At 46.8% G+C, this 24,819-nt stretch overlaps 2 protein-coding genes across 10 annotated transcripts in view; one reads left to right on the top strand and one right to left on the bottom strand.

The window, feature by feature from the left end:
- OSMR (oncostatin M receptor) overlaps window positions 1-24,122 on the bottom strand; it is a 46,929-nt gene extending 22,807 nt beyond the window's left edge. For 4 of the 5 annotated variants that reach the window (XM_066240141.1, XM_066240149.1, XM_066240164.1 and 1 more), the window contains exons 1-5: window positions 23,996-24,122; window positions 13,722-13,807; window positions 9,417-9,589; window positions 4,051-4,222; window positions 1,212-1,481 (exon numbers count right to left, since the gene is read on the bottom strand). In XM_066240141.1, the coding sequence (XP_066096238.1) occupies window positions 1,212-1,481; window positions 4,051-4,222; window positions 9,417-9,589; window positions 13,722-13,794 (688 nt within the window). In that variant the 5' untranslated portion in view covers window positions 13,795-13,807; window positions 23,996-24,122. The remainder of the gene's footprint in view (window positions 1-1,211; window positions 1,482-4,050; window positions 4,223-9,416; window positions 9,590-13,721; window positions 13,808-23,995) is intronic. The other variant, XM_066240154.1, reaches the window with a different exon arrangement.
- The window catches only part of LOC136311059 (uncharacterized), a 42,757-nt gene continuing 41,502 nt past the window's right edge, over window positions 23,565-24,819 (top strand). For all 5 annotated transcript variants that reach the window (XR_010726682.1, XM_066240233.1, XM_066240229.1 and 2 more), the window contains exons 1-2: window positions 23,565-24,055; window positions 24,657-24,784. Coding sequence is in view for 4 of the 5 variants with exons in the window: in XM_066240233.1 (XP_066096330.1) it covers window positions 23,658-24,055; window positions 24,657-24,784 (526 nt within the window). In the remaining variant the exon portion in view is untranslated. The remainder of the gene's footprint in view (window positions 24,056-24,656; window positions 24,785-24,819) is intronic.

The raw sequence follows: 24,819 nt of genomic DNA, 5'->3' as shown, positions 1-24,819 counted from the left end.
GACTCTCAACAGTAGAAGAATCACTTGAATGGACCCTTTCTGTTTACACGTTCAGGGCCCCAAAAAGTCACATTTCGGGTGCTTCATCATTCGAACCCCTTCTCCTTCTTCGCTTGTGCTTTTCTGGGCACTGTGGGGATGGGTGGTCGGTGTCCTGCACGTGGTCAGCACTGGGAGTGTTTGATGAGAGGTGTATCCCCAGCACCTGCTAGTAGGCACTCAACCAGTATTGCTCAGCAACAGACCAAGCAGGGGAAGGCATGAAAGAACAAGTTAGTGTTGCCTGGGGTCTCATTTCGGATGGTGTGGCTCGCAGAGAGCTGGGGGTGGGGGTACTCTTAGGATGCCAGGAAGTCAGTCAGATTTGAGGAACCCGCTCAACTTAGCTGCCAGGAGCTGAGAGTTCCAAGGAATGGGGCCAACCTCTAAGACTCTGGAGTGACTGCTGTTCTCAGGGGCCATTCCAAGGAGCACAAATAAACCAAGTGTCCAGGAGCCCAGAGAGGTCTTTGTCAGGGAAGCAGAGAGGGCAGGGCTGTGGGTTTTGCCCTAATGTACAGGGAAGGGCTGTCTCAAGACAGAACACAGGAGGCCACCAGGTGTGTGCACAAAGACCTACATAAAACACCACATGTCCCCTCCCCACTGCCACTGCCAGCAAAGGTTATGAACAGTCACAGCTTCATCTGCAGAGTTCCGACTACGGGCAGCCACCGGAGCAGGGCCAGGCCCTGTCCCCATCCATTGATCCTCACAACACTGCCATCATCCCTTTCCCAGAGGCAGACACCAGCTCAGAGAGGCTCGGAAACTTGGCCAAGATGGCACGCCCAGCACTGGATGAAGATTCAACCCCAGGTGCCTGGGACCACAACCCTGGCTGCTTCCGCCCTGCAGCACCTCCACCCCCCAGTCCTGTGACCATTCCAGGATGGGTAAGGCAAAGCAGGGCATTTCCAGGTCACGATATGAACTTTCTCCCCTTTAATGCTCTGTTTCTAGGAATAAAAATGGTCAGCGAGGACAAGAAAACAACAGGAAATCCGGGTAGGGTTGCTGCAGGGTATCTTTTCCTGAGTCTGCCTTAGAAGACTAGGGGAATCGAAGAAAATTGAAACCATTCCTGGAAATGTTTACGGTCTTTTGGTAAAAGAGATTCCATCAGTTCCTTAGGAAATGGGAAGAAGGGCCCCGAGAACGAACAGACTCACTTGAGACATAGAGAACGATGCCACTTATAGTGTGGTTCATCTCACAATAGACGTTTGTCCCCGACTTCCTAATGAAAGGAACATTACTCAGATGAAATGTAAACACATTTAGATCAAGTGGTTCTCCATGTATCCGTACACCCTCCACATAACAGGATATGTTATTCTCAAGGATCCTAGAAATGTAACAGACGGTGACATTGGAGCCTTCTTCCACCAGCTTATCTTTAGGGAAAACAAACAAGGAGCCACGTCCAAGCGAATTCTGTGCTACAAGAGAAGAAAAGACCTTTCAGTGTGCAAATCACTCAAAATTCTAGCCAGCCCCCCTCCCCTTGGTCTCACTCTCAACAGATAACTTTAGCTTCTTCTACCTTCTGGAGAAAATAGACGAGCCTAGATTTCTACAGCAAAACCTGCAAACTCTGAGGCACACAAAGCAGTCTACTGGACCATCATGGCTCCACTGTTATTCTAATACCACTGCTGTGTACTGACTTCCATCACTGTGACCACCGAGGATTGTCGTATCACGACTGGCATTAGGTGATCATGGCAACAATAGCTGCCCTATTGATCCTAACCACATGGGAGGCCCTGTCTTAAGTAGTATGTCCATTATCTCATGTCATCCTTATCCCCTTTTGACAACAGGACAGGTGGGACTGAGCCCAAGTTCACTCAAGTGGCAAAGCCACGGTCCCACACGCCAGGCCTGTCCAGCTCCAAAGCCACTTGTCCTGCGATATCTCAGTTGTACTGGAGATCACGTCCCCCTCCACCTTCTCAGAAACGTCATGCACTGAGCACCTCCCTTTGCTTCTGCCTCGTTCCCTGTACAGCCATCAGCATCTGAAGTCCTCCCAGCTTTCCCACTATAAACAAAGTCGCCGTCCTCCTGTTCTCCCCCGGCAGGTGGTGTGCCTCCTGCCGCCTGGCCACCTGCTGCCCACCACTCGCCTCCCTGGAGGAGCTGCCTGTACTGGTCACTGCTCAGGTTTCAGACCCCCCCCCCATGCCCCACTCCCACAAACTAAGCCCAGTATGGTCCACCAAGTCACCAAAATCTCCATCATTTATGCCACCCATGCAGAGCGGCCTGGGCATGGGCCTTTTTTAAGTTCCCCAGGTGATTCTAATAATATGTGACCACAGTTGAGAACCAGTGCTTGGCTTTCCATTTCTTCATGAGTTAGTTTGGAGATGATAGTTTTGAGAAACGTAGTCCATTTCATCAAGAGCAGACAGTCCTGGCTAGTTGGCTTAGCAGTAGAATGTCGGCCCAGCATGTGGAAGTCCCAGGTTCGATTCCCAGCCAGGGCACACAGGAGAAGCGCCCATCTGCTTCTCCACCCTTCCCCTTCTCCTTTCTCTCTGTCTCTCTCTTCCCCTCCCGCAGGCAAGGCTCCCTTGGATCAAAGTTGGCCCGGGTGCTGAGGACGGCTCCATGGCCTCCACCTCAGGTGCTAGAATGGCTCCAGCTGCAATGGAGCAACACCCCAGATGGGCCGAGCATCGCCCTCTAGTGGGCATGCCAGGTGGATCCTGGTCGGGCACATGTAGGAGTCTGTCTGACTACCTACCTCCCCCTCCTCCCCCCCGGTTCTAACTTCGGAAAAATACAAAAGAAAAAAGAAAAAAAAAAAGAGCCGACAGGTTGTTTACAAAGCTGTTCTTTCCCTCTCATCACTGTCTTTCTCTTCTCTGTGTCGTCTGTGAGCCTGCCCCTCCTCCCACAGGGGCAAGCAATGTCAAAAGTGTGACCTCCGGAGTCAGCTTGTTTGGGGTGGAATCCCACCTGTCCTATACCCTTTAGCGGCCTGCTGACCTTGTCTGGATTCTCTAACCTTCTGTGACTTGGTTTCCTCATCTGTGAAATGGGGATAAAAAGACTACATATTTCATGGGGCAGATGTGAAGACTAAATTAAGATGAACAGTGCTTAAAACAGTGACCAGAATGCAGATATAGTTCTATTGTTTACTATTAAACTAACCCCTAGGCTACTCATGGGTTAATAAGTTACCAGTTTGCATTCATAAACTGGCATAAACAGTTAACAAAGAAAGGGTTGTATTGGCAGGAGTTTCAGGTAATCTGGCACGGTAGGTAGTCGAGAGACCCAAATACTATCACTGCAGCGCTGGCCTGGGGCATAGCTGAGGCATCAGAAATGGTGGTAGACCCACTCTAAATTTTAACTACAACAAAATTAAATGATCAAAATTAAGAGATAATTTAAAATATATTTATCCATCATCTCACTACTCAAAGAAGTGCTTTCATTTTCCACCCGTCCCTCCCTTCCCTCTCCATTAGGGACACTGGCAAACTGCCCAGTGGGCCAGTGCGTCAACGCCAGCCCACCATCTGTTTTTGTAAATAAAGTTTTATCAGAACACAGTCACGATCATTCATTTCCATATTGCTGTGACTGCTTCAATGGCACAATGGCAGAGCTGTGTAGTCGTGACAGAGACTGCACGCTCTGCTCTAGCTGCACACACATTCTGTGCGTTCTTCTAATAAAAACACACATACAATCTGTGTCCTGTTTGGCTCACTAAGCATTCTACAGTAAACACGCTTCCCACATTTGGGAAATACATAAAAATTCTCTGGATTTGTATAATTATTTTAACGAATAAATTGAGAGGCCAAGCCTTAGACGTCTATCTCCTGGTTTCACACCCTCACCTTCCAGTTCCAGTAGGAGTCACAGAGAATTACTGTTGGGGACTAATGAGTTCCTCGGAAGGGAACTCCCCTATTTGACAACTGATGCCCAAGTAACATCGCCTAGTAAGTCCTTTCCCACTCTCACCAGCCCACTTCTTACCATCTACTTCCATCCAGGGGCTCCAGTTGCTCCAGGCCCTCGACCTGGGGGTCCTGGCATCGTTCACCATGCTCCTTATCCTTACGAAGTGCATCGCACATTCCAGAGGGAGCTCAGATTCCCATGTCCAATGCAGAACCTGGTTCCACTTCACAGTGGTGCTATAATTCCCCTAGAAAGAGAGAGAAAAACTTGAACACATAGACATGCTGTCCTGGAAAATGGTTTGCCTAGACTTATCCCAAAGCACACACCTCGGCAACTCCCTGATATGAGTTAGTGCCGGCCATTTCGACCCAGCCAGCTCCCTGTGTGCTGATGTCTTGGCAAGAAACCGGCCAGAGCCTCGTGCTTCTCAGAAACCCAGCTCCCACCTGCTCTGGACCTCCAGTTACAGAGGTTCAAGTGGAACTAGTGAGAGAAGAAGTGAAGCAACTCAAGTCTTGGGGAAGAGATAAGAGATGGTGCTCACAGTGCTGGTCACATAGGACCTGCTAGGAAAATTCTTGCAAACTAGAGTATTTAGTCATCCTTTTAATTTTTTATTTTTATTTTTTATTTATTTATTCATTTTAGAGGGGGGGAGAGAGAGAAAAAGAGAAGGGGGAGGAGCAGGAAGCATCAACTCCCATATGTGCCTTGACCAGGAAAGCCAGGGTTTTGAACCGGCAACCTCAGTGTTTCCAGGTTGACGCTTTATCCACTGCGCCACCACAGGTCAGGCTGAGTCATCCTTTTAAAAGTAAGCAAGATTTGTGGGGACTTCAGGAGGGAAAGGGGGATGGAGGGAGGTAGAAGAGGGTAGAAGGGGGATAGATGGTGATGGAGGAAACAACTTGACTTAAGGTGGTGAACACACAATGCAATATACAGATGATGTACATATTATAGAATCATACACCTGAAACTTGTATAACTTTATTAACCAATGTCACCCCAATAAATTCAAGAAAACATTTAAAAATAAATAAATAGGCCTGACCTGTGGTGGTGCAGTAGGTAAGGCATTGGCCTGGAATGTTGAGGTCACTGGTTCAATACCCCGAGCTTGCCCGGTCAAGGCACATACGAGAAGCAACTATGAGTTGATGCTTCCCGCACCTGCCCCTAGCTTTTCTTTCTTTTTTATCTCTCTCTAAAATCAATAAATATAATCTTTTTAAAAAATTTTTTAAAAGTAAGCTAGATTGATGAGTGTGGTTTTATGTTCATTCTCAGCCAGGGTCAGATCAGCTCAGCCAGATCTCAGTAGAGAAAACTCTTCATGGTCCCTGGGTGCTCCACCTCTCCCAGAGGTCAACTGATGGCTCTCCATGTCTCCCTTAATTCATTTTCTCTTGTCTTTTCAGATACGGTGGCCACATGGACCAAATCCCCTCCCTCGAGCTCCAGCTGTGTGAATCCTTAGTCCCCAAGGATGTCAATCGCTTAGGAATGCCTCACACTGCTCTCTGGAGAGCTCATCCAAGGTGAACTGTAGTTTGGTCTTCCGGCACAGGTCTTAGTGTTAATCTTTCTGAGACAATGGTACTTTTATTCTCCAATTCAGTAGGCTTCCATAGCTCCTCTACACCTTACGCTATCATTCAAGGGTATCTACAATCTGACTCCAACCTACACCCCCTGCAGGAATCTTCTCTCTGGATGCCGAGGTCCGCCCCACACTTCTGGCATAGCTTGATGTTTACCCACCTCAGTGTTTGCTCACACAGTGTCCCCCACTCTCCCTCTGCATCGGGAATGACCATCCTTCAAGCCCAGGTTACACCTGTTCTCTTTCATGAATATTTTCTTGCTTTTCCTCTGGTTTCCTCCTAATCGCCGCCTCCCCTGAGCCGTCCTGTGCACTGTGTGCAGTGTGGGTTCACCTGTGTGTGTGTCCCTGGCTCAAGCATGGCCCCAAGGGGGCAGGGGCCGTGCTTCAATCTTCTCCCCACCCCCCAGCCCCAGGCATCCGTGGTCCACAGTGGGCCCTCCCAGACGCCCGCTTTCTGGCCCACAGCTGGGAGATGGAGGCAACACACACCTTGCACTCCCTGGGAAGACTGAGTGTGCCTCTGCATCTCTAAGGGCCAATGGCAATGCCTATGGTTCAGAGGACGGGGCAATGGGCACATCACACACAGGCTGGAGCTGGCAAACTGCACACTCCGAGGCCTCCCCTCCAGCGAAGCCCTTCCCCTTCCCAGGATGCTAACCTTAAACACAGCCCTGGGGTGAGAACACCTGTCACCTGGGCGGCCCCTGTTCACGCACATCCTCTCTGCGAACTCCAATTGATAAATTATTTACATTTTATTTCCAGATTATGAAACATATTTTGTCAACTACCCATTTTGAGGTTCTGATCCATAAAACGTTCACTATTTAATCTGAGCAATGTTGAGTACATTTTGCTTAAATATTAAGAGCCAATACAAAAAAAAGGAAGCATATCGATAATGGTGACCTTTCTATAATATCAACAAGCCATAAACTGGATTTCACCTTCGGCGTCTCTCTCAGATTTGGCCACTTTTGTCCCCACTATCCCGTGCACCGGCTGCTTCTTGCCAGTCACACACTGCCTCCTGCCGCCCCTCGCCTGCTCTCCACTGTGCAACCAGAGCCCGTCAGTCCCATCGCTTTCCTGATCTCTGGATGAAAACCAAACAACCATGTTTTGGCTCAAACAGCCCTTCTCCCCGGGAGCTGGAGAAGGTCAGGCCCAACCCCAGCCACAGCACCTGTCACAGTGAGGACACCTCTGTTGCTGTGTTGGTCCCTCCACAGACCCACACCTTGAACAACACCTGGCCCAGGCCCACGGTCCACCACCACGTGCTGAATGGCTTTGTCCATTTGTGAACAGGCAGTGGGCTCCGTTTTCCCCAGACACTGCTTGTGTGGGTTCTGTCTAACCACAACTTGTGCCCTGTGGCATCTATGGCCTTGTAATGGAGCAGATAAAGCTTCCCTTGAATGCATCGGTTTTTCTCAAATGTGCTGAACTGTGTTTGGGCTGTTTTCATTAACTGACGTGGCGAGTTTATTAGGGCGCTGGCAGACGTAGGAAGTCAGGAGAAAGTGGCATGCACATTTACATCGAGGTCTGGCAGAGGTCATGAATTCTGACCCGAGGGTGCAGCCACCCACCACCCTCAGCTGCGGTGTGATTCTGACTTCCCTGCCATCATGGATCTGCCCTTTCCTGCCATCAGCAGAACCACGCGGAGAGCACTGGAGAGGCTGAGGGCAGAGCCCGGCCCAGGGTGGGACCAGGCAGCGCAGCTGCCAGCGGCGATCTGAGTGGCCGGTGGCACCTGGGAGGTGGCTCAGGGTCCCTGGTCCAGCTGTGAGCACCTGGATCAAGACGCTCTTCCCTTGGGATGCAGTCACCTGAGACATGAGCCTAGAAAGGTGCCTCTTCTCGGCAAAAGGGAAGGTCCTGTCAGGCCTGCATTCCAGGGAGCAGCCCCACGAAAGGCAGGTTATGGTCTAGACAGAAGTGGCCTCTCTCCATTGGCCGTCCCTCCCTTACCTGGGGGAGCCTATGTCTCCACTCGACTTTGGGCCTGAGAGGTTCAGATGAGGGCTTCTCAGGGCATCCTCTGTCCTGGGACCCATGGCCACCGATGACCCGGGGAGGCTGCACATGGCCATCAGCCCTGTCTGGGCTGGGTGAAGGGTGTCCTGGCTCTGTCGCCTGGAGCAGCACGACAAACCTCCCTGTGCCTTGGTTTCCTCCTCTGTGGGGGCCGGGCAGGGCTGTGTCGGGGACAATGCCACAGACAATGCAAAACTCTGTTCTCAAATATCCTTAGCCTTAGTGGGTTACAGAAGTTGGTTCTTGACTATGAAAACTGGTTCATGAATCAAAGGTGAAAACAGGAACAGCTGTCACTTAGAACAATAAAGAATGGAATCGACTTGGTTTCTGGCTGTCATAATTTCATCTAATGTGATGACAGAAAAAAATCGTCTTTTAGAAAAATAAAGAATGGCATCCCCTTGGTCTATGGCTCATGTGACCTTCGCTAATGGCGGTAAGTGCTAGTTTTCCACACATTCCTCCCACGCTTCCCTCACGTGTCTGTTTCCTAGACAGTTCATCGTCCTCTGCTCGGTGTCTTACCAGGTCCAAGGCAACAACCAACGTATTCATCAAAAATACAGAAATTATGAAAATACAAAAATGTTAGCATGCGATGGAGTGATGGAAAGATGTGCTGCTGTTGGAAGGCGAACAGCTGCTCATAGACGTTGTGCTGAGTAGTCACAGCAAACAACCCTCATGGCAGGGAACAGCCCCTTGAGCGGTGGATCTACAGACCTGCTATCAAGCCTAAATCAACAGTCAGAATTGTATTTGTCTTAGCCACTCACTCAGACCCCAAATGCAAGAGTGAATTTGGGAAGTAACTGGAAGCTTTAAAATTAGTGGCCTTTATGCTTGACTAAAGGAGCTAACCATCTGAACCTCACTGCTTGAGAGAAGAGAGGCCCTCCACTGACAAAACAGAGGTCCCCAGCAATGATACACCCCTGTGTGTGCCTTCTGGCTAGGCCACTCCTCCATACCCCTTCACTGAGGACACATCCCACTGTCCTTCAACATCCCGTGACGATGAATGAACAGGATGTATGATTAGGTGATTAAGGCTCCCCAGACCATAAATGACAATTGAAAGAGACCGCCACAGTGTCCCCAGGAGCTAGAGGAGGAAGCATCAGGGGCAATAGACACAACCTTCATTGAAACCAAGGCAAGTAAAAATTTATCCCCCAAAATTCAAAGGGAAAGCAGTGTGACATTAGGATTTTCTTAATTTAATGTTATAGAAGAAGCCACCTGTGATGCACAAAGGACACCGTAAGTTACTCCCCAGAAGGGTCCATGAAGAAGCTCTCTGCCGGCCAGGACAGAGGTGTGAGAACTCACTCTTCCTTACTTTCCGCACAGTGGAAGCAAAGACACCAACTGGAGGTCACGCTGGCAAGAAAAATGCTGCCAAACTGTAATATTTTATTAAGAAATTTTCTGGTGGACCAGGAAGAAAGAAGAGGAATAAGATGGTTGATCTTAGGGACTTGGGGAGTCAGTACTCACTGGAACAGACCCAACAGCTTTCTTAGGGGCTGAGCAGAATGGAAGAAGTGATCTATTTCCTTAACGCATCTCATCCAACCTGCCAAACCAAACTTGTCATGTTACTTTGTCCCAGATCCTATCACCAAAACACGGAAATGCAGTTGTTTAGGAAAACTGTTTTGCGTTGCTAACATGTTTCCAAACTGGTTTTTGTAGGTTATAAAAGACAAATCATGGTACCAGAAAAGGATTTTTAAAAACATAGAGCCAAAATAATAATAATAATAATACTTACCACCCAGATGATATTAGATGTTTTAATTCTACTGATCTCTATCTGAAAAACCATTTTTAATTCCTGATGATAAGTAAGGTTGTGGACATGCCATTGTAAATGCAAACATTGCTGTTTAGAATTGATGGATATGTTCAATGATTCAGGGATCAATGGTAAATGTTCAGACAAAACTGAAAGACCAAAACAAGAAATGAGGTAACACTTAATGGGAGTACAATTGAATAGCCATAGATAATTATTGTTCAATATCATCATTGTTCAGCTTTGAAAAATACTGTTCACATGTGCACCTTAGAATCAGACACCTTGAAAAGTGGGAAGGGAACTTAGAAATCCCTGGCAGATGAAGAAACTAAGACCTACATGAATGAAATGGATTGCTCAGCAACACACAACAACTTAATATATTGACAAACAGTTAAACAATAAACAATAATTAAACAAATTACGTAAGTTAACTTAACAATTAAACAATAAAGGACACTATTGAACAATATAACTAGCTTAGAAATTTACAAGGCTGAATAAAGAAACAGTACTTTTGCTATAAATTTCATATTTCTGGAAGTCAAAAATGGAAGTTTTATTGAAAGTATTTTGTTGTTTATTATTTATTGTATATTATTATATAGCTATAATGTAGGAGGAGCACCTCCCATCTCAAAGCAGAGAACTTAAAATACCTCTGGCAAGATTTCATTCAACTCTTTGGATGAGATCAACACCAGCCACATACTAGGCATTTGGTGTGAAATAAAATAATCGTGACAGGGTTCCTAGCTCAAGGAAGTAAGCTACTGGAGAGACACAACTGACTCATGAAATAATGAAAGATTGCAAGGTTAGAGTATTTAGTGGTGCAATAGAGTCTGTAGAAGAAGAGAGATTCAAACATGACACAGACTTGCAGAGGTCAGCGGGCTTAGAAAACAGCCAGGTTGATGGGCCCTGCTATTGTAAGTTGCGCCATTGCTAATTCTGAGAGAAGAACAAAACACCACTGCCCACGCAGCAGAAGAAATGCCATGCAGATTCAACAGGAATTGTGTATTGCTGGCTCAAGGGTTTTACTTGTTGGTTTGAGGGGGTCTGATGCAAACTGGGAACGGTGCAAAGGCAGTGAAAAGATTAAGACTGTGTTGATGTTAAGTCAGCTGGTATCTGATGGTCCATGGTATCGCAGATATCACCTTCCAAGCATTCACTTTTCTAACTAAAAGGAGACTTGGAAAGATGAAAGAGCTGGTCCCTTATGGAATAGAGGGGAAATATTTTTAGCCATTGTGGAATCGATGGCACCAGAGAAAGTAAGGTGCACACAGAATCATCCCATCCTTCCTGGCCCTCGTTTCATTTTGCCCACATGGTGGTTTGCTGTTGGTCTCACTCTATGTTCAAATTTCCCGAAGGACACAGGTTGATGCTTAAGCATCTTTGAATGGTTTTGGCAGATCTTCTCCATAGCACATGTTGACCTCAAATTAGAGATCCAGGATCTCCACGAGGTCAAGTGCCTGACAAGCAACTCCTCGCTAACACCTCGACATGTCCTTCCTGGAGCTCTCTTCTCCCTGTGGCTGCTTTGCCAAGCCCTTGTGTGGGCACCGATCAAAGACCGCTGAGATGGCCTGTGGTGTGTCTGTCTCCCTGTAGACTGTGAGCCAAGAAGGCTGAGGTGAGGTTTCACTCAGCTTAGTGAAACCGAGACCAATAACACACCTGTCACAGCACAGACACGCAGGGACTGGTCGCTGAATGAATGAGTTAACTACCGGCATCAACTTAAGTTCTGGAAACTTGAGAAAGCTCTTGTCTGGTGCATTAGTCAAGAGAGGAACTCTGTATATTAATCTACACTATGCAAATGTTGCGTGACTCAGGTACTTGAGAGACATTAGTCCATCAAAATAATTTGGTCAGAAGCAATCTAGGACTTTCTTGAGAAATACTGGGAGATGCCAAGGTAAATTCAGAGAGCTAGAGGGACCTTAGAGATGATTAAACACAGTCCCATTATTTTTCAAATGAGGAAACTGAGATAAAAAAAAAAGGAAATGACTGTTCCCAAACTGTACAACTAGACCAGAACCCACGGCTCTTGGCCCTTGGCCCAGAGTTCTCCTCATAACACAGCGCTGGCGTGTTGCCAGAAAGGGCGGGCTTGGGAACCAAACTGACCTGGATTCGGTCATAGCTCCTGCTCCGGTCTCCCAGCCCAGCCTCTGTGTGGCCCCAACACCACTTAAGGAAATAAATCACTGTCCATTCATAAGATGGGACACCATGCAGCCATTACCGTAATGTTATTTCTAGAACATTTAACATCAAAGGTAAAAACCCTCATCGTATATTGTATTAATTATCTTAATAAATATATAGTAAAGTATACTTATTAAAGTATGTATACTTTAACAAATATATATACATTTCCAGTATATATATATTTATGTGATATATAATACATATACTCTATACTTGAATTACTTTAATAAGTATATATACTTTAACACATATACACTTCAGTATAAATACTCCCATTAGATACAGTATAATTTCACTTCTATAGAAAATCCACACGTTTGTTTGCCTCTTTATCTCTGTTGTGTACACACACACACACACACACACACCGGAAGAACACCCATCTGGCTCTCACAGCCTTGTTTTCTGGCTGATGGCAGTGAGCCTGGGCTCTGACCCCGGGTTCGGGGGAAGCTAGGCTATCTTAAACGGAGTGTCAAACCTGAGCCTGGCTGGATGAGCCCATGGGGGGACTCCTAGTTTTAGCGGGGAGTGCTGGTAGGCACTTGGTCCGAGGCAGCAGAAATTGGGCAAGAAATCCAAGCAGTGCAGGTGAGGACGTGCACGGGTTGAGCCCGCAGAGCAGGCGCGCCTGGCCGGGACAGCTGGAAGCAGGCACAAAGCCTGGTGGAGAGAAACAAGGCAAGCGCTGTCCCACCTGGACCAAGGGAGCCGCGGGGCAGCGGCAGAGGCTCGGGAACGCAGCCTTGCAAGGGAGAAGGCACTCAGCAAACGGCCTCTGGGCCAGATAATACGACTGCGCTAGGGAGCTGCTGTGCCAAAGGGATTTTTTCACATGCCTGGGATTTGCTGGAGAGCCTGGGGTTGGGGCCAGGGTCCCAGCTGTGCCTGGCTCCGACATTAGTGAGGCAAGATAAGGAGGGGTGTACACACCACAGATGAGGAATCCTAGTTCCCACCGTTCAGCTCCAGATGAGGGATGACACCAACAATCAAACTATGATTTTTAAGAAGCCATAAAGGTAGCATTTTCCCATGTACCCTGATCCTGAATGAACTAAGCCTAGAGTCAAAGGATATCAGACAGAAAATTGAGTTATTATCAGAACAAAAATCTCCCTTTTTTATTTCCAAATGTCTTTTCACAAAGTTTTAAGAGAAAACTGAAAAATTTTAGGGATGTTTCTTGCGAATGTCATTTTCATAAATCCACAGACAGGAATTGTATGGGTAGTTACAGAGAGCACATGCCTGTAAGCTGTCTCTGTACAAAGGGAGTACAGAAGAAAAAAGCTACAAAAAACAAGAAAATGCAAAGCCTTGTAAAATGCAGGAGAAAGCAACAGAAACTTTATAAACCAACAGAAGCTCTCTCTGGGCTAAGAATCGATCTTCATTCTGGTTCAAAGAAAAATCAAAATATGTATAAACATTTAGAAGTACTGAATTCATATTGACTTTATTTATAAATTTTAATTTATTTCAAAATACCCTCATTGGGGCAGCTGCTAAGTAACAGGTTTTTTTAAAATCCATAAACAATATTTCAGCACTTAGTGGTACTAACAGCTTCTCAGTGAACATAGCTGAGGGATATCACACATTGTTCTAACTTTGTGGCCGGCCATGCTGGGCTGGTTCACCTCATCTCTCCCCAGCAAGAAGCAGAAGAGACTCCCCTGGTGATGGTCATTTTCAAAATATCACCACGCAGTGCTGAAGGATTAGGTCCACTCACAAACACCCTTATGACCAGGAACGGGTGGCTTATTAAGATGAGCCATCATGATTGGGAAGGTCAAGGCTAAAGTAATTATTGCTACTTACCGATTCTATGTAATCTCCGAAGAAAAAAAGAATTGTGCAACTTTCTACAAAGCAAACAATTGCCTCATTTTTTTTCTCTATGTGATTTTTCTTTTCCAAATAAATACTGCTTTTTTTTTTTTAAATTACAATTGTGTGTGAAATGCTGAGACTTTAAAGAGGACGTTTGGAAACAGTGAATATTTTTCTTTTACTGTTCTTTCCACTTCTTACCTTCGCTCTGGGAAGTTCTCAAGGACAGCAACGCCAGGAGGAACGCTGCCTGAGAGACCGCCAGGGGAGCCATCGGGTCTGGTTTCCTGAGAGAGGTAAATTACAAAAAAGGAAACTTTAGTTTTATCTCAGAGCAGGTTTCTCTGAGCCAGCTGTGGTAGACAAGGGCATTCAAGGGCCCATTCTTTTCTCTTCCCTGTAGCCACGCCCCTTGTCACGTGACTCTGGAGTTCTGCCCCAATGAAGAGAGCGTATGTCCCTATTCCACTCCAGGTGACTTGCTTTGGCCATAATGAAGGAGAAGGGATGTTGTGCTGGCTTGCATCCTAGGCCTAAACAGACCCGTGTATTACTGCTTGCTCTTTTGTGTTTCCCCCTTCGGCATGAAGAGAACATTCCTGGGTTACTCCCCCAAACCCCCAACCCCCTACCCCCAGGAGGAGAACGAGCTGCAAGGAATGCAGAGCTGAGTCAGCCCAGCCACAGCCAGGCCAGCTCAGCCTGAGGCCACCACACCCAGCCAAGACCAGCTGGTCCCAGTGACTGGAGAGCACAGCTCTTACTGTGCCACTCAGGCTCTGTGGCCACATACTGCTCCACCACCGTCCTCAAACCCAGCAGAGATCCGTAAAGAAAGACAAAGCAGGGAAACCAAGATTAGGTATAAAAACCAGACTGATTAGAAAGAGACCAAAGGCCAATTTCAAAAGGGCTAAACTGAAATTTATTACTTACCAGGGACTTCTTCACTCTTCCCTGTCTCCCTCATTAAAACTTCACCTAGGAAAAGTTGAGTGTATTCTACCTACGGAGACTACTGTTTTGTTGTTCAAAATAATTTGTTTTTCCCTGCCTTCGGAGAGGGTTTCTAATTGTAAGCCAAAAAGAGCCACTGATTCATCAGGTCCTTTGACCCTGGGGCAATCTGAGGGTACAAAGAATGAGCCTGGATGACCTCAAGAAGGCCAGTAAGTTCTTAATTCATTAATAAATGTGTTAGGGGAAGTGCAGAATTTCACTTTTCTACTTCAAATTCTGACTCATCATAGAGAGAGGCAATGAAACAACTCAAAAATAATTTGCCTCTGTCCCGCCACCTGGCTTTCTTCAAACTAGTCTAGAGTCAGTGAACCAGATTGGACATTCTCACCACCCAGACTCTATTTTTCATGGTATTGAGAGGTAATTGGGATCAGCAGTGAAAACAGGAAAAGAGTAAACCACACTATTAAATTAGTCTGTGGTGGTCAAGCCTGCCAGCAGGTGAGCTGAGCTCCAAGGTGGCGATGGACGCAGAAGTCTGCAGATGACAACTTTAATTCATTTTCTCTTAAGCACTGCTTTCTGCCCCTTGTATTTGGCCAACAGGTCGTTCACACTTCCCTAAAATCTTTACTTACAAGGGTATGTATGAGGGGTAGAGGGGGACCACATGGGCCATACAGTCAGTCACCCGGGGCTTGCAAGCAGCCCGTACTGTCTGTGTTTATCCCTACAGTATGAGACTGTGCTGATGGGAAAATTGTTCCTGTGGAATTTCCCAAAGCGGGTTCCATGCGTGTCCCTGGGATGTTCTAGCTGCTGAGGCTCATTCTGCAAGCTTTGGGAAAGAGGACCCAGTGCAGAGCTCTATACATACCCTTCAAATAAGTTCCTATCACAACTGGATAGCAAAGCCAGGAGAGTGTCTGCTAATTTAAGAGAAAATAGTTTCTGCCAGAACGAAAGGAAGGCAAAGGAAAACGCCCAAGTGAAGAGTTTGACACTCACTGTGTGATTTAAACATCATTCTGGTCCTGGTCTCAGCGTTGACATCACCCGAGGGATGTAAGGGACCACCACTGTGATGAGAAATCTCCTCCCGCAAACTTAAGTGGATGGTTCGGGCGGGGATAGAGGCGTGTAGTCTCATGCTCTCTTTAAAAAAGGCCTATTTAAAATGTCTCTAAAACATTGGATTTCTAGCCAATCAAATATTTCACATGTTGCAGAAAGTAAGCCATAGGGGTGGAGAAACCTAAAACTAAAAGTTAGAAGCCACCTACCAGCTAAGGGTAACCAGAAATTAAAAATAAAACTTGTCAGATAACACCATTGCAACATGTAAGTACTTCTTACATGGTGCACTTCTGCAGTCTGGGCATCACAGGAAGGTCTTTGGGACTCACTGGACAGTCTCGTCTGGGACTGTCCTGCCCCACTGTCACACACACCAGCTTGTGACTCTAAGGATTGCTACAGCAGCCATCCATATTTGCTGTTTTTGTTTTCATTGGTCTGCCATGCAGTTGCACACACCCTGGGCAGTCAGTGGTGGTCACTGCCTGCACACGAGCGAAGTGGCTGTTATTTCCCATAGTGGACAGCTGCCACCCAGGATCACTTGCAGAAAGACTGCAAGGCCTAGCTGTTATCTGAAAACCTTCTGGTAAAATCAACCAAGTTCACCAAAGCTTGCAGAATGAGCCTCAGCAGCTAGAACATCCCAGGGACACGCATGGAACCCGCTTTGGGAAATTCCACAGGAACAATTTTCCCATCAGCACAGTCTCATACTGTAGGGATAAACACAGACAGTACGGGCTGCTTGCAAGCCCCGGGTGACTGACTGTATGGCCCATGTGGTCCCCCTCTACCCCTCATACATAAATCTTAAGTTATCAATTCCAAGTGCACCAGATATTTCCTGATGGGACCATGGCTAACACAAGGAAAGACCTGGAGGGGAGGGAGTGACCTGTGCAAAGATCCTGGGGTGGGAGAGTGCTTGGCAGAGTCAAAGAAGAAGGAGCCAGGCGCTGGTGCGAGTAGGAAGTGAGGGACAGGAGATGAAATCTGGGGGCACGCAGAGAGGGAGAGCAAACCGGAGAAAACGTGACTGAAGCTGTGGCTTCTACTCTGGGAAAGAGGGAAGCCACATGGGAACATCAAGAAATAACGGAGGACCCAGGAATGAGAAGAGATGGAAGATGGAAGGGGTGAGAGCCGCAACAGGGAGAGCAGTTAGGAGGACACAGCAACAGTGCAGGGTGAACGATGCTGAGTTAGACCAGAGTGGTGGCAATTGTGGCAGAATCCCAGAGGGACTGAATCCCAGCTGGCAGGCTGTGGAGGGGTGACAAAGTGAGACATCATGCATGGGTGGCTCCAGGAATTTCAGCCGAGCCCTTGGAAGAATGGAATTACCATTAAGGGAGAAGCAGAAGAACAGGTTTAGTGGGCTGTCCCAGGGGCTCAGTGTGCGACATGTTAACATCCAGAGGAGAGGAGATATCAAGGAGACGGCTGGATCAGGAGTTCGTGGAGCGGTCCTGGCCGGAGGTATAAATTCCGGTGCCCTCGGTGGACACACAGAGCCAAGACAGAAACGAAAGGACCCAGTGCAGAGCTCTATTCTCCACCCCTCATGCAGGTCCAAACACAGATCCAGAATGCGGCCTGGCTTTCCTGCACCACCGCAAGCACCAGGCTGTGTGGTGGGACAAGGGGGTGGGGGTGGGGGCTGATCCTCTGCAACAGGACTGCCTTCTCCCCACCTGCACTCAGGTACACCCAGCAGGGGTTGGTTTTTCCTCTGAAGCTCTGCTTCTGACATGGAGAAAGGCCACCCAGCTTCTCATTCATTCAACAGGTTTTCCCTCACCACGGAGATCAGTGCCGAGTGTCGTCACTTCCGACTTTCAGCCAGAAAAGGAAATCAGGGAAGCAGGAAATAGCAGAATTCAAAAAGGAAGACAACTTTCCAGCCTCACCTGCGCTCCTGGTCTTTTCCTCAAATACATTTCTTGTTTCTATTTTTCAGATTTCCATCATTCCTAACTGGACTACCAGCGGCTTGGGGACAGGTCTGGATCTCATGCCCCTCTGGCTGTCATAGTCCCAGAACACATTTGCTACCCAGTAAATATCTGGCAAATGAACAAAAACTGTACCAATTCTTTTTTCACATTCTCTTCTCTTTTCTTTCAATTCTGCGGCCAACTATTGCCTAATACAGTCTTCCGTTAACATTCTTTCTCTGGGGAGAATACAGAAGAGAAGAAAAGAAAAACTACCCACTTATTTTGTAGAACTTCTCATTCGAATCTTGTTCTTTTGCAAAATGAAGATGCCTTTGAGGATCTATCAGTATCAATACTACACACATAATAAAACATGGCTTTTGAAAAGGGTGTCGGTCTGCCCTCCTACACCAGCATGTCTTGTCTTGTCATTACTGAGCTATTTACTTCTGGGTAGTTTCCCCACTGCAAATAATCCCCGTGAGAAGCAGCATGATCAATCACTTGCTTCCCAAGAACATGGGTGTGCTGCTAAACTCTTCAAACTGGCTGGGTGCCTGATGTCATATGCAAGGATGTTTGAAAGAAAGAAGCTATTCACCCAGGACACATGCTGAGAAGTGCAGCTTGTGAAGGAGGTCATAGTGAATAAGTGTATACACTGCCTGAGCATGGTATATCACCCAGAAACAACAAAATACAGATTGCTACACTGATTATATTAAAAGTTATAGTGCTATAATTAGACCAACAACAAACAGAACAGCAGTTTTAATATTTAGGGCAAAGAATTATGATCCTTACTATACAAGGAGCCCTTAGACATCAGTAAGAAAAAGAAAAGCAACGCTGTAGAAAAACTGGCGCCTGATCTGTGGTGGCGCAGTGGGATAAAGCGTCGACCTGGAACACTGAGGTCGCCGGTTCAAAACCTTGGGCTTGCCTGGTCAAGGCACATATGGGAGTTGATGCTTCCTGCTCTTCCCCCTTCTCTCTCTCTCTCTGTCTCTCTCACTCCTCTCTCTCTAAAAAATCAATAAATAAAGAATATTAAAAAAAACGTTTAAAAAGAAAAACTGGCAAATAACACACATATGTAATTTGTAAAAAAGAAGACACTATTAAGAACCAAAAGATGGCCCTGGCCAATTGGCTCAGTGGATAGAGTGTCAGCCCAGTGTATGGATGTCCTGGCTTGATTCCCAGTCAGGGCACAGAGAGAGAAGTGACCATCTGCTTCTTCTCCCTTCCTCTCCCCTTTCCCTCTCTCTTTCCCTCCTGTAGCCAGTGGCTCTGTTGGTTCTAGCGTGGCCCCAGGCACTGAAAATAGTTTGGTTGCTACGAGCACATGAGCCTCAGGTGCTAAATATAGCTTGGTTGATTATAGCATCAGTCCCAGACGGTGGTTGCCAGGTGGATCCCTGTCAGGGCACATGTGAGAGTCTATTTCACTATCTCCCTTCTTCTCTTAAAAAAAAAAAAGAAGAAGAACCAAAATAAGAAGAAAGAAAAACTGGACACTTTCACTAATATATAAATAAATGCAAATTAAAACAATAATTGTGTATGTCTCTGTGTCTGTGTGGTGTTCTATTAGAAAGCTTAAAAGAGTCTTACAATCTAGTATTGGTAAGAGTTTGAAAAAGTATGTATTGTTACTCACTTATGGTAAAAAAATATCTTACCACCATCAATCTGGCACTCTCTATTATGTGATGTGCAGGTGGCATTTTATGAGTTGTACACTTGAATCCTGTTCAGTTTGCCAACCAATGTCATCCCAATAAACTCAAATATATAGTAAAAAATATTTAGTATGCACTACCTTTGATTCAGAGGTATTATTATGGGAATTCTGTCCTATAGATAGTATGTATATATGTATGTGTGTGGTGTTCATGTATGTACACAAAATACATATTTTTAACCCTTTGAGTAGAAGTACAAATGTTCATGTACGTCCTCATACCTCCTGACCATCCAGAGTACTATCATACATGTGTAAGGCAACATTAAATAAAGGCAAATGTATGTTCTTCTTGTTTCCATAAATTGGTTATCAAACATGATTTTAAGTTAATAAAACTGTAACTAATTTTATTTTTTGAAAAAAAACCTCACTCCTGTGGGTCAGTGAGCATGAAAAAACTCACTACTCAAAGGGTTAAAGAATATTCATTGTAGCATTTATATCGAGAAAAAAAAAGAATGATTTTACACATCAAACTAGGAAATAGAATTATGATGCATTTTTACAAAGAAATAGTATGGCCCTGGCCAGTTGGCTCAGTGGTAAGCATTGGCCTGGTGTGTGCAAGTCCCCAGTTCAATTCCCAGTCAGGGTACATAGGAGAAGTTCCTGTCTGCTTCTCCACCCTTCTCCTCTCCTTCCTCTCTATCTCTCTCTTCCCCTCCCCCAGCCAAGGCTCCATTGGAGCAAAGCTGGCCCCGGGCACTAAGGATGGCTCCACGGTCTCCACCTCAGGCTCTAGAATGGTTCTGGCCACAACAAACAACGCCCCAGATGGGCAGAGCATCACCCCCTGGTGGGCATGGGTGGATCCTGGTTGGGTACATGTGGGAGTCTGTTTGTCTGCTTCACCACTTCTAACTTCGGAAAAATACAATACGATACAATACAGTACAATACAATACAATACAAAAGAAATAGTATGAAACTTTTGAAAGAATGAAATGATACATGAACTGACATGGAAGACTGTCCAGAACATACTGAATGGAAAAGCAAGGTTCAGAACAGTGTGCGCAGAAAGCCGCCTTGGGAAGAGGCATGTGCCTGTGCAGGTCTGCCCAAGCACCTTGAGGAGAACCGACTGTGGGAGATCCTGTGACTCAGCCTCCAGGTCCACAACTGGACCTTCTGCACATCCACATCCAAGCCCACTGTCCCCCCCCCCCCCGGCTGGCATAAAAACAGACAGAATCGATCAATGCAACAGAATCAAGTTCTGAAACAGACCCTTATATAAGTAGGAATTTATTTTACTATAAAAATAGAACTTAGAAGTGAGTGGGGGAAAAAAGATATACAATTAAATAAATGTTATTAGGTGAACTGCCCAGGACTATAGAAAAAAAAAAAGGTTAATCCTTGTTTTTCACTTTATACAAAAACATCATATTTTAAAGAGCTTAATGTAAAAACCAAAATACTGTATTAGGACATAACTTTAAAAGTAATTTTTAGGTGAAAAAGACCTTCCTGAACAAGACAAAGCACAGAAATCATGAAATTGCAGAGTTGATTACACATTTAAAATTTCTGTGTAGCAAAAGATAATTAAAATAAAAGTATTATTAATAGATAAGCAAAATGTAGCTTACACACAATGGAATATTATTTAGTCTTAAAAAGAAAGAAAATTCTGACACCTGGTTGAGCCCTGAGAACATTTAGCTAAGTGAAACAAACCAGTTACCAAAAGACAAATACTGTATGACTCCACTTTTGTGAGGTACCTAGTAGTCAAATTCACGGAGAGAGAAAATGGAATGGTGGGTGCCAGGGGGTGGGGAGGGGATGGGGGAAACGAGGAGTTCCTGTTTAGTGGGTACAGAGATTCAGTTTTGCAAGATGAAGAGAATTCTGGAAAAGGATGGTGGTGATGGTTGCACAACAATATGAATGCCTTATTGATTTCACTCGTTTACCAGATCTGAAATTTTAAATTAAGAACAAGATAACAGCTGATATCAGGGAGGATGAGGGAGACAGATACTCATGCACTTCAGTTTGAATTAGTACCTGCATTGGAGGCAGTGGTGCAATTTGAAGTGTTGTATCTATCAAGTTGAAAACAGACAAATCCTTTGATCAGCAGGTTGAGAACTGCTGCCTTTGATGCAAGAATCTCTCTCTTAGGATTCTATTCTGCAGATATGCTCAGGCGTCCGCACAAAGAAGAATGCATAATCTTCCCTGAAGCACTGTTGCTAATACAGAATAACTTTAGATGACCCAAATGCCCATTAATAAGGGAAAAGATGGATAAAGTGTATTTCTACTTTAGAATAACATGCAGCCATTACTAAAAGAGGTATTTAGAGATGTGGGAAGAGCTCTGAGACTTGGGAGTGAAAAAGTGAGCTGCATGATGTGTATAAGATGTCTTTTACATCTACTAGAATACATATATACATGCATACTATGCAAATGCAGAGAAAAGAAAAAAAAAATCTTGAAATGGTGTATACCAAACTTAGCCTTCCCTCCTCTGCGTGTGGGTAGGAGTGAGGATGGTATTTGCACAATTCATTCCGTAGACTTCTCTATTGTTCACATGAGAATGTATTCAGTTAATACTGGTATTATTTTTAAAACATAAAAATAGAAACGGGCAACCTGGAGTAAATGAGCACTGGAAATCAGCAGAACTAGAATGAAATAGGGAGGCAGTCTGAGGAACCAAGGACAAGCTGTGGGAAAAGCAGTTCTTTACGTAGCTACAAGGAAGCCTGCTTAAAGGAAAGGGGATTTCTCACAAGGTTCTATTACTTTCTTTTCCTCATTTCATGTATTTCTTTTCACATTCATGGAGGACTTATCCCTCACCCTGAGGGGAAGGAGGCCCTGGGCTCACAGGTCCTGTAAGGGTGCCAGATGACCCTCACTAAGATTTCCTTCTACCTGAGCCAACTACGCTTGGCCCAGTTCCCACAGGAAAGCACGCCCCTTCCTCCCGTCAGATCACATTTCCACCCAGTCCTTTTCAAAAACATAATATGTAGTTTTCCTGCTTTGTTTCCTTGTCAAGACAAGAGGGTGTTAAGAACGTCAGAGACTCTGGAACACCTCTGTGCATCCTGGTAGGTGCTCCTGGTTTGTCAGATTAAAGAAAAGAGACCTGGTTTGTAAAGTGTCCTTAGCCACATTTGCTGGGACAACAGGAGGCAAACTGGAACCAAGATGTCAATCACGAGGAGGGGAAGCTACAGCTGAGAATTAGCTCTGCCCAGCAATGACATGTTAGGTGGTGAGCTCCCTGGCACTGAAGGCATTCAAACAGTACTGAATGCTACCAGGGGAGACACCAAACTGAGCATGCCCTGAAGATTCTAAATAGGTAGCTGAGGTTGGCGTCCAGTGCTTTAAAAGCTCCAGGAATGATTCCGACAGTTGTTTGGGAACTCCTGGCTGCTCTCACCACTTGAAGTCCTTGAGCCTTAAGGCTTGTCTCTGAGAGCATTTTAAAACAATCCACGAGAGAGACAAAGCTGAACAACAATGAAACACCAACCCCCAGGGCCATTCTAAAAAGGGTCCTAAATTTGATACACAGCATGGAGGTGATAAGCAAATTCCAAAGTCAAATCTTGACTCTGCCACCTACTAGCTGTGTGACATCTCTCTGTTCATTGATAGAAAGGCAACGACAAAACTAGTACCTATCTCACTGGTGAACATTAAACAAACAAGCAAATGTAAATACTTAAAATAATACCTGGTCTCATAAGTATGAACCATTATTAATTTGCAGACAAGGAAATTGAGGCTTAGGTGATACATAATTTGACCTAAGTCCCAAAGTGAGTTTTCGGCTTCAGAATAAGACCTAAAGCTTCTTCCCTTGTAGCCTCAATTAAATACACCACATTCATTTCTTTCCTATCTTCTGATTACATTGACCTCCACATTTACTCCTCCTGAGTTGGAGAATAAGCTTGTTCACAAAAGGTCTTCAAGCTTCTTGGTTATCAAACGGCCTTTCTCCATAGCACCATGCCTCCCATCACAGGGCAGACAAGCAGGATGGATGGATAGATGGATGGATGGATGGATGGATAGTGGGGTGGATTAAGGACTATTAGAAGATGAATTCCAAATCAGGAGCAAACCCCTGGGCTCGACGGAAACAAAGATCTATGGTACTGGACAAGTTACTGAACCCGTTCATCCCGGTATTGTCTATAAAAGGGGGGGGGGTGAGCCCGCCGCCTGCGCGCCGCCTCGGTTCTCCTTCATGCGTGGCGGGTGGCTGTCCCAGACGCGAGCATCCCGGGACGCTCGCTCCACTTGCGGCGAGCGCCTCCCCCGGCCAGGTGTAAACAAATAGAGCCTGATCTGGCGGACTGCCAGTGACTGTCGGTGGGAGTTAGTGGTGGGTGGAGGGCTCAGCCCCCACCGGGGAGGACAATGACCCCCTTCGGCGGCGTGGGAGAGAGGCAGAAGTGGATCAGAGGGAAGTGTCACTCCACAAACATTCGCGACCACCCGAGGAAGCGGCAGCGGGAAGGGGACGCGGTGGCCCCGCGCCATGCGCTCTGGAAAGAACTAGACCTTCCGTGCGGTGGTCTAGTTCTTTCCAGAACTAGATCCGCCAGGTCTCCCCGCAGATCCGACCTAAGCCGCAGTGACCAAGAGCGGCGGTGCCTGGCGGGAAGGGAGGCGCGCTGGGCCGACTATCCCCGCGCAGGCCCGCGGGCCAGGGGGCAGCCGAGGGCCGCGGCGCGGCGGGAGCGGGCGGTACTCACCCCGCGGCGGGCGCGCGGGCGCAGGGCTGGCCGGACGTGTCCTCGGCGACGCCGTGGCGGGTGCGGACCCCGGTGCGGCCGCCGGGCTATGAATCAGTCGCGGGACAAGCGCCGAGGGGCGGGAGTTACGGGAAGGCCGCGGGGGAGGGCCGCGGGCCGAAAACTTTTGCAATTTCCCGTCTTGCTGCGCACTCTTGGCACCCGTGGGACCCATAGGAATTCGCCTCCTGGGGTCCCGGGGGAAGCGGCCGGGTTCCTGCGGGAGGAGAACGGGACCCTGCGGAAACTGAGGTTGGCCAGGGATGCGGAGACTGGCGGGGCCGGTGGGGAAGGGAGGGGCAGAGGCCTGGGGAGGAACGGAGGGCCCACAGCGGGACGCGGGGCGGGCCACAGACCCGGGAAAGCCAGCTAAGGCCTCGGGCCACCTGTCACCCTACCTGGGACGCGCCCTCGGCCTCCGCTCTGTGTTTAAAGAAGTAGTAAGTGTTGGGATTTCTGGGCTCCTGGCACTCTGTCTGCAAACGCCCTGTCAAGCGTCCTGAAGTCTGCGTTTCAGAGTCGTGAGTGCAGCCATGTGGCTTTCTTCTAAAAAGTGCCATCTTTCTTTGAGATACACATTTCAAATTCGGACCTTTCAAACACGTTTGCCCTCTCTTTATAGTAACACGATGGACTGTCTGAGAGCCGCATGGACTTTGGAGCTGGAGTGGAATCCCCAACCAGCCTGGGACCCAGAGAGGACCCCGTGGGCTCCAGTGTCTCGGAGGCTGGCGCATGGCACTGCACCTGGTCAGCGAAGCCTGTTCTGCTTCGGGTTTGGGGAC

Source organism: Saccopteryx bilineata, chromosome 1, assembly GCF_036850765.1.
Source record: "Saccopteryx bilineata isolate mSacBil1 chromosome 1, mSacBil1_pri_phased_curated, whole genome shotgun sequence".
In the NCBI taxonomy this organism is placed as follows: domain Eukaryota; kingdom Metazoa; phylum Chordata; class Mammalia; order Chiroptera; family Emballonuridae; genus Saccopteryx; species Saccopteryx bilineata.
Note: the sequence above shows the minus strand (reverse complement) of the source record. Positions and strands in the feature narration are given on the sequence as shown.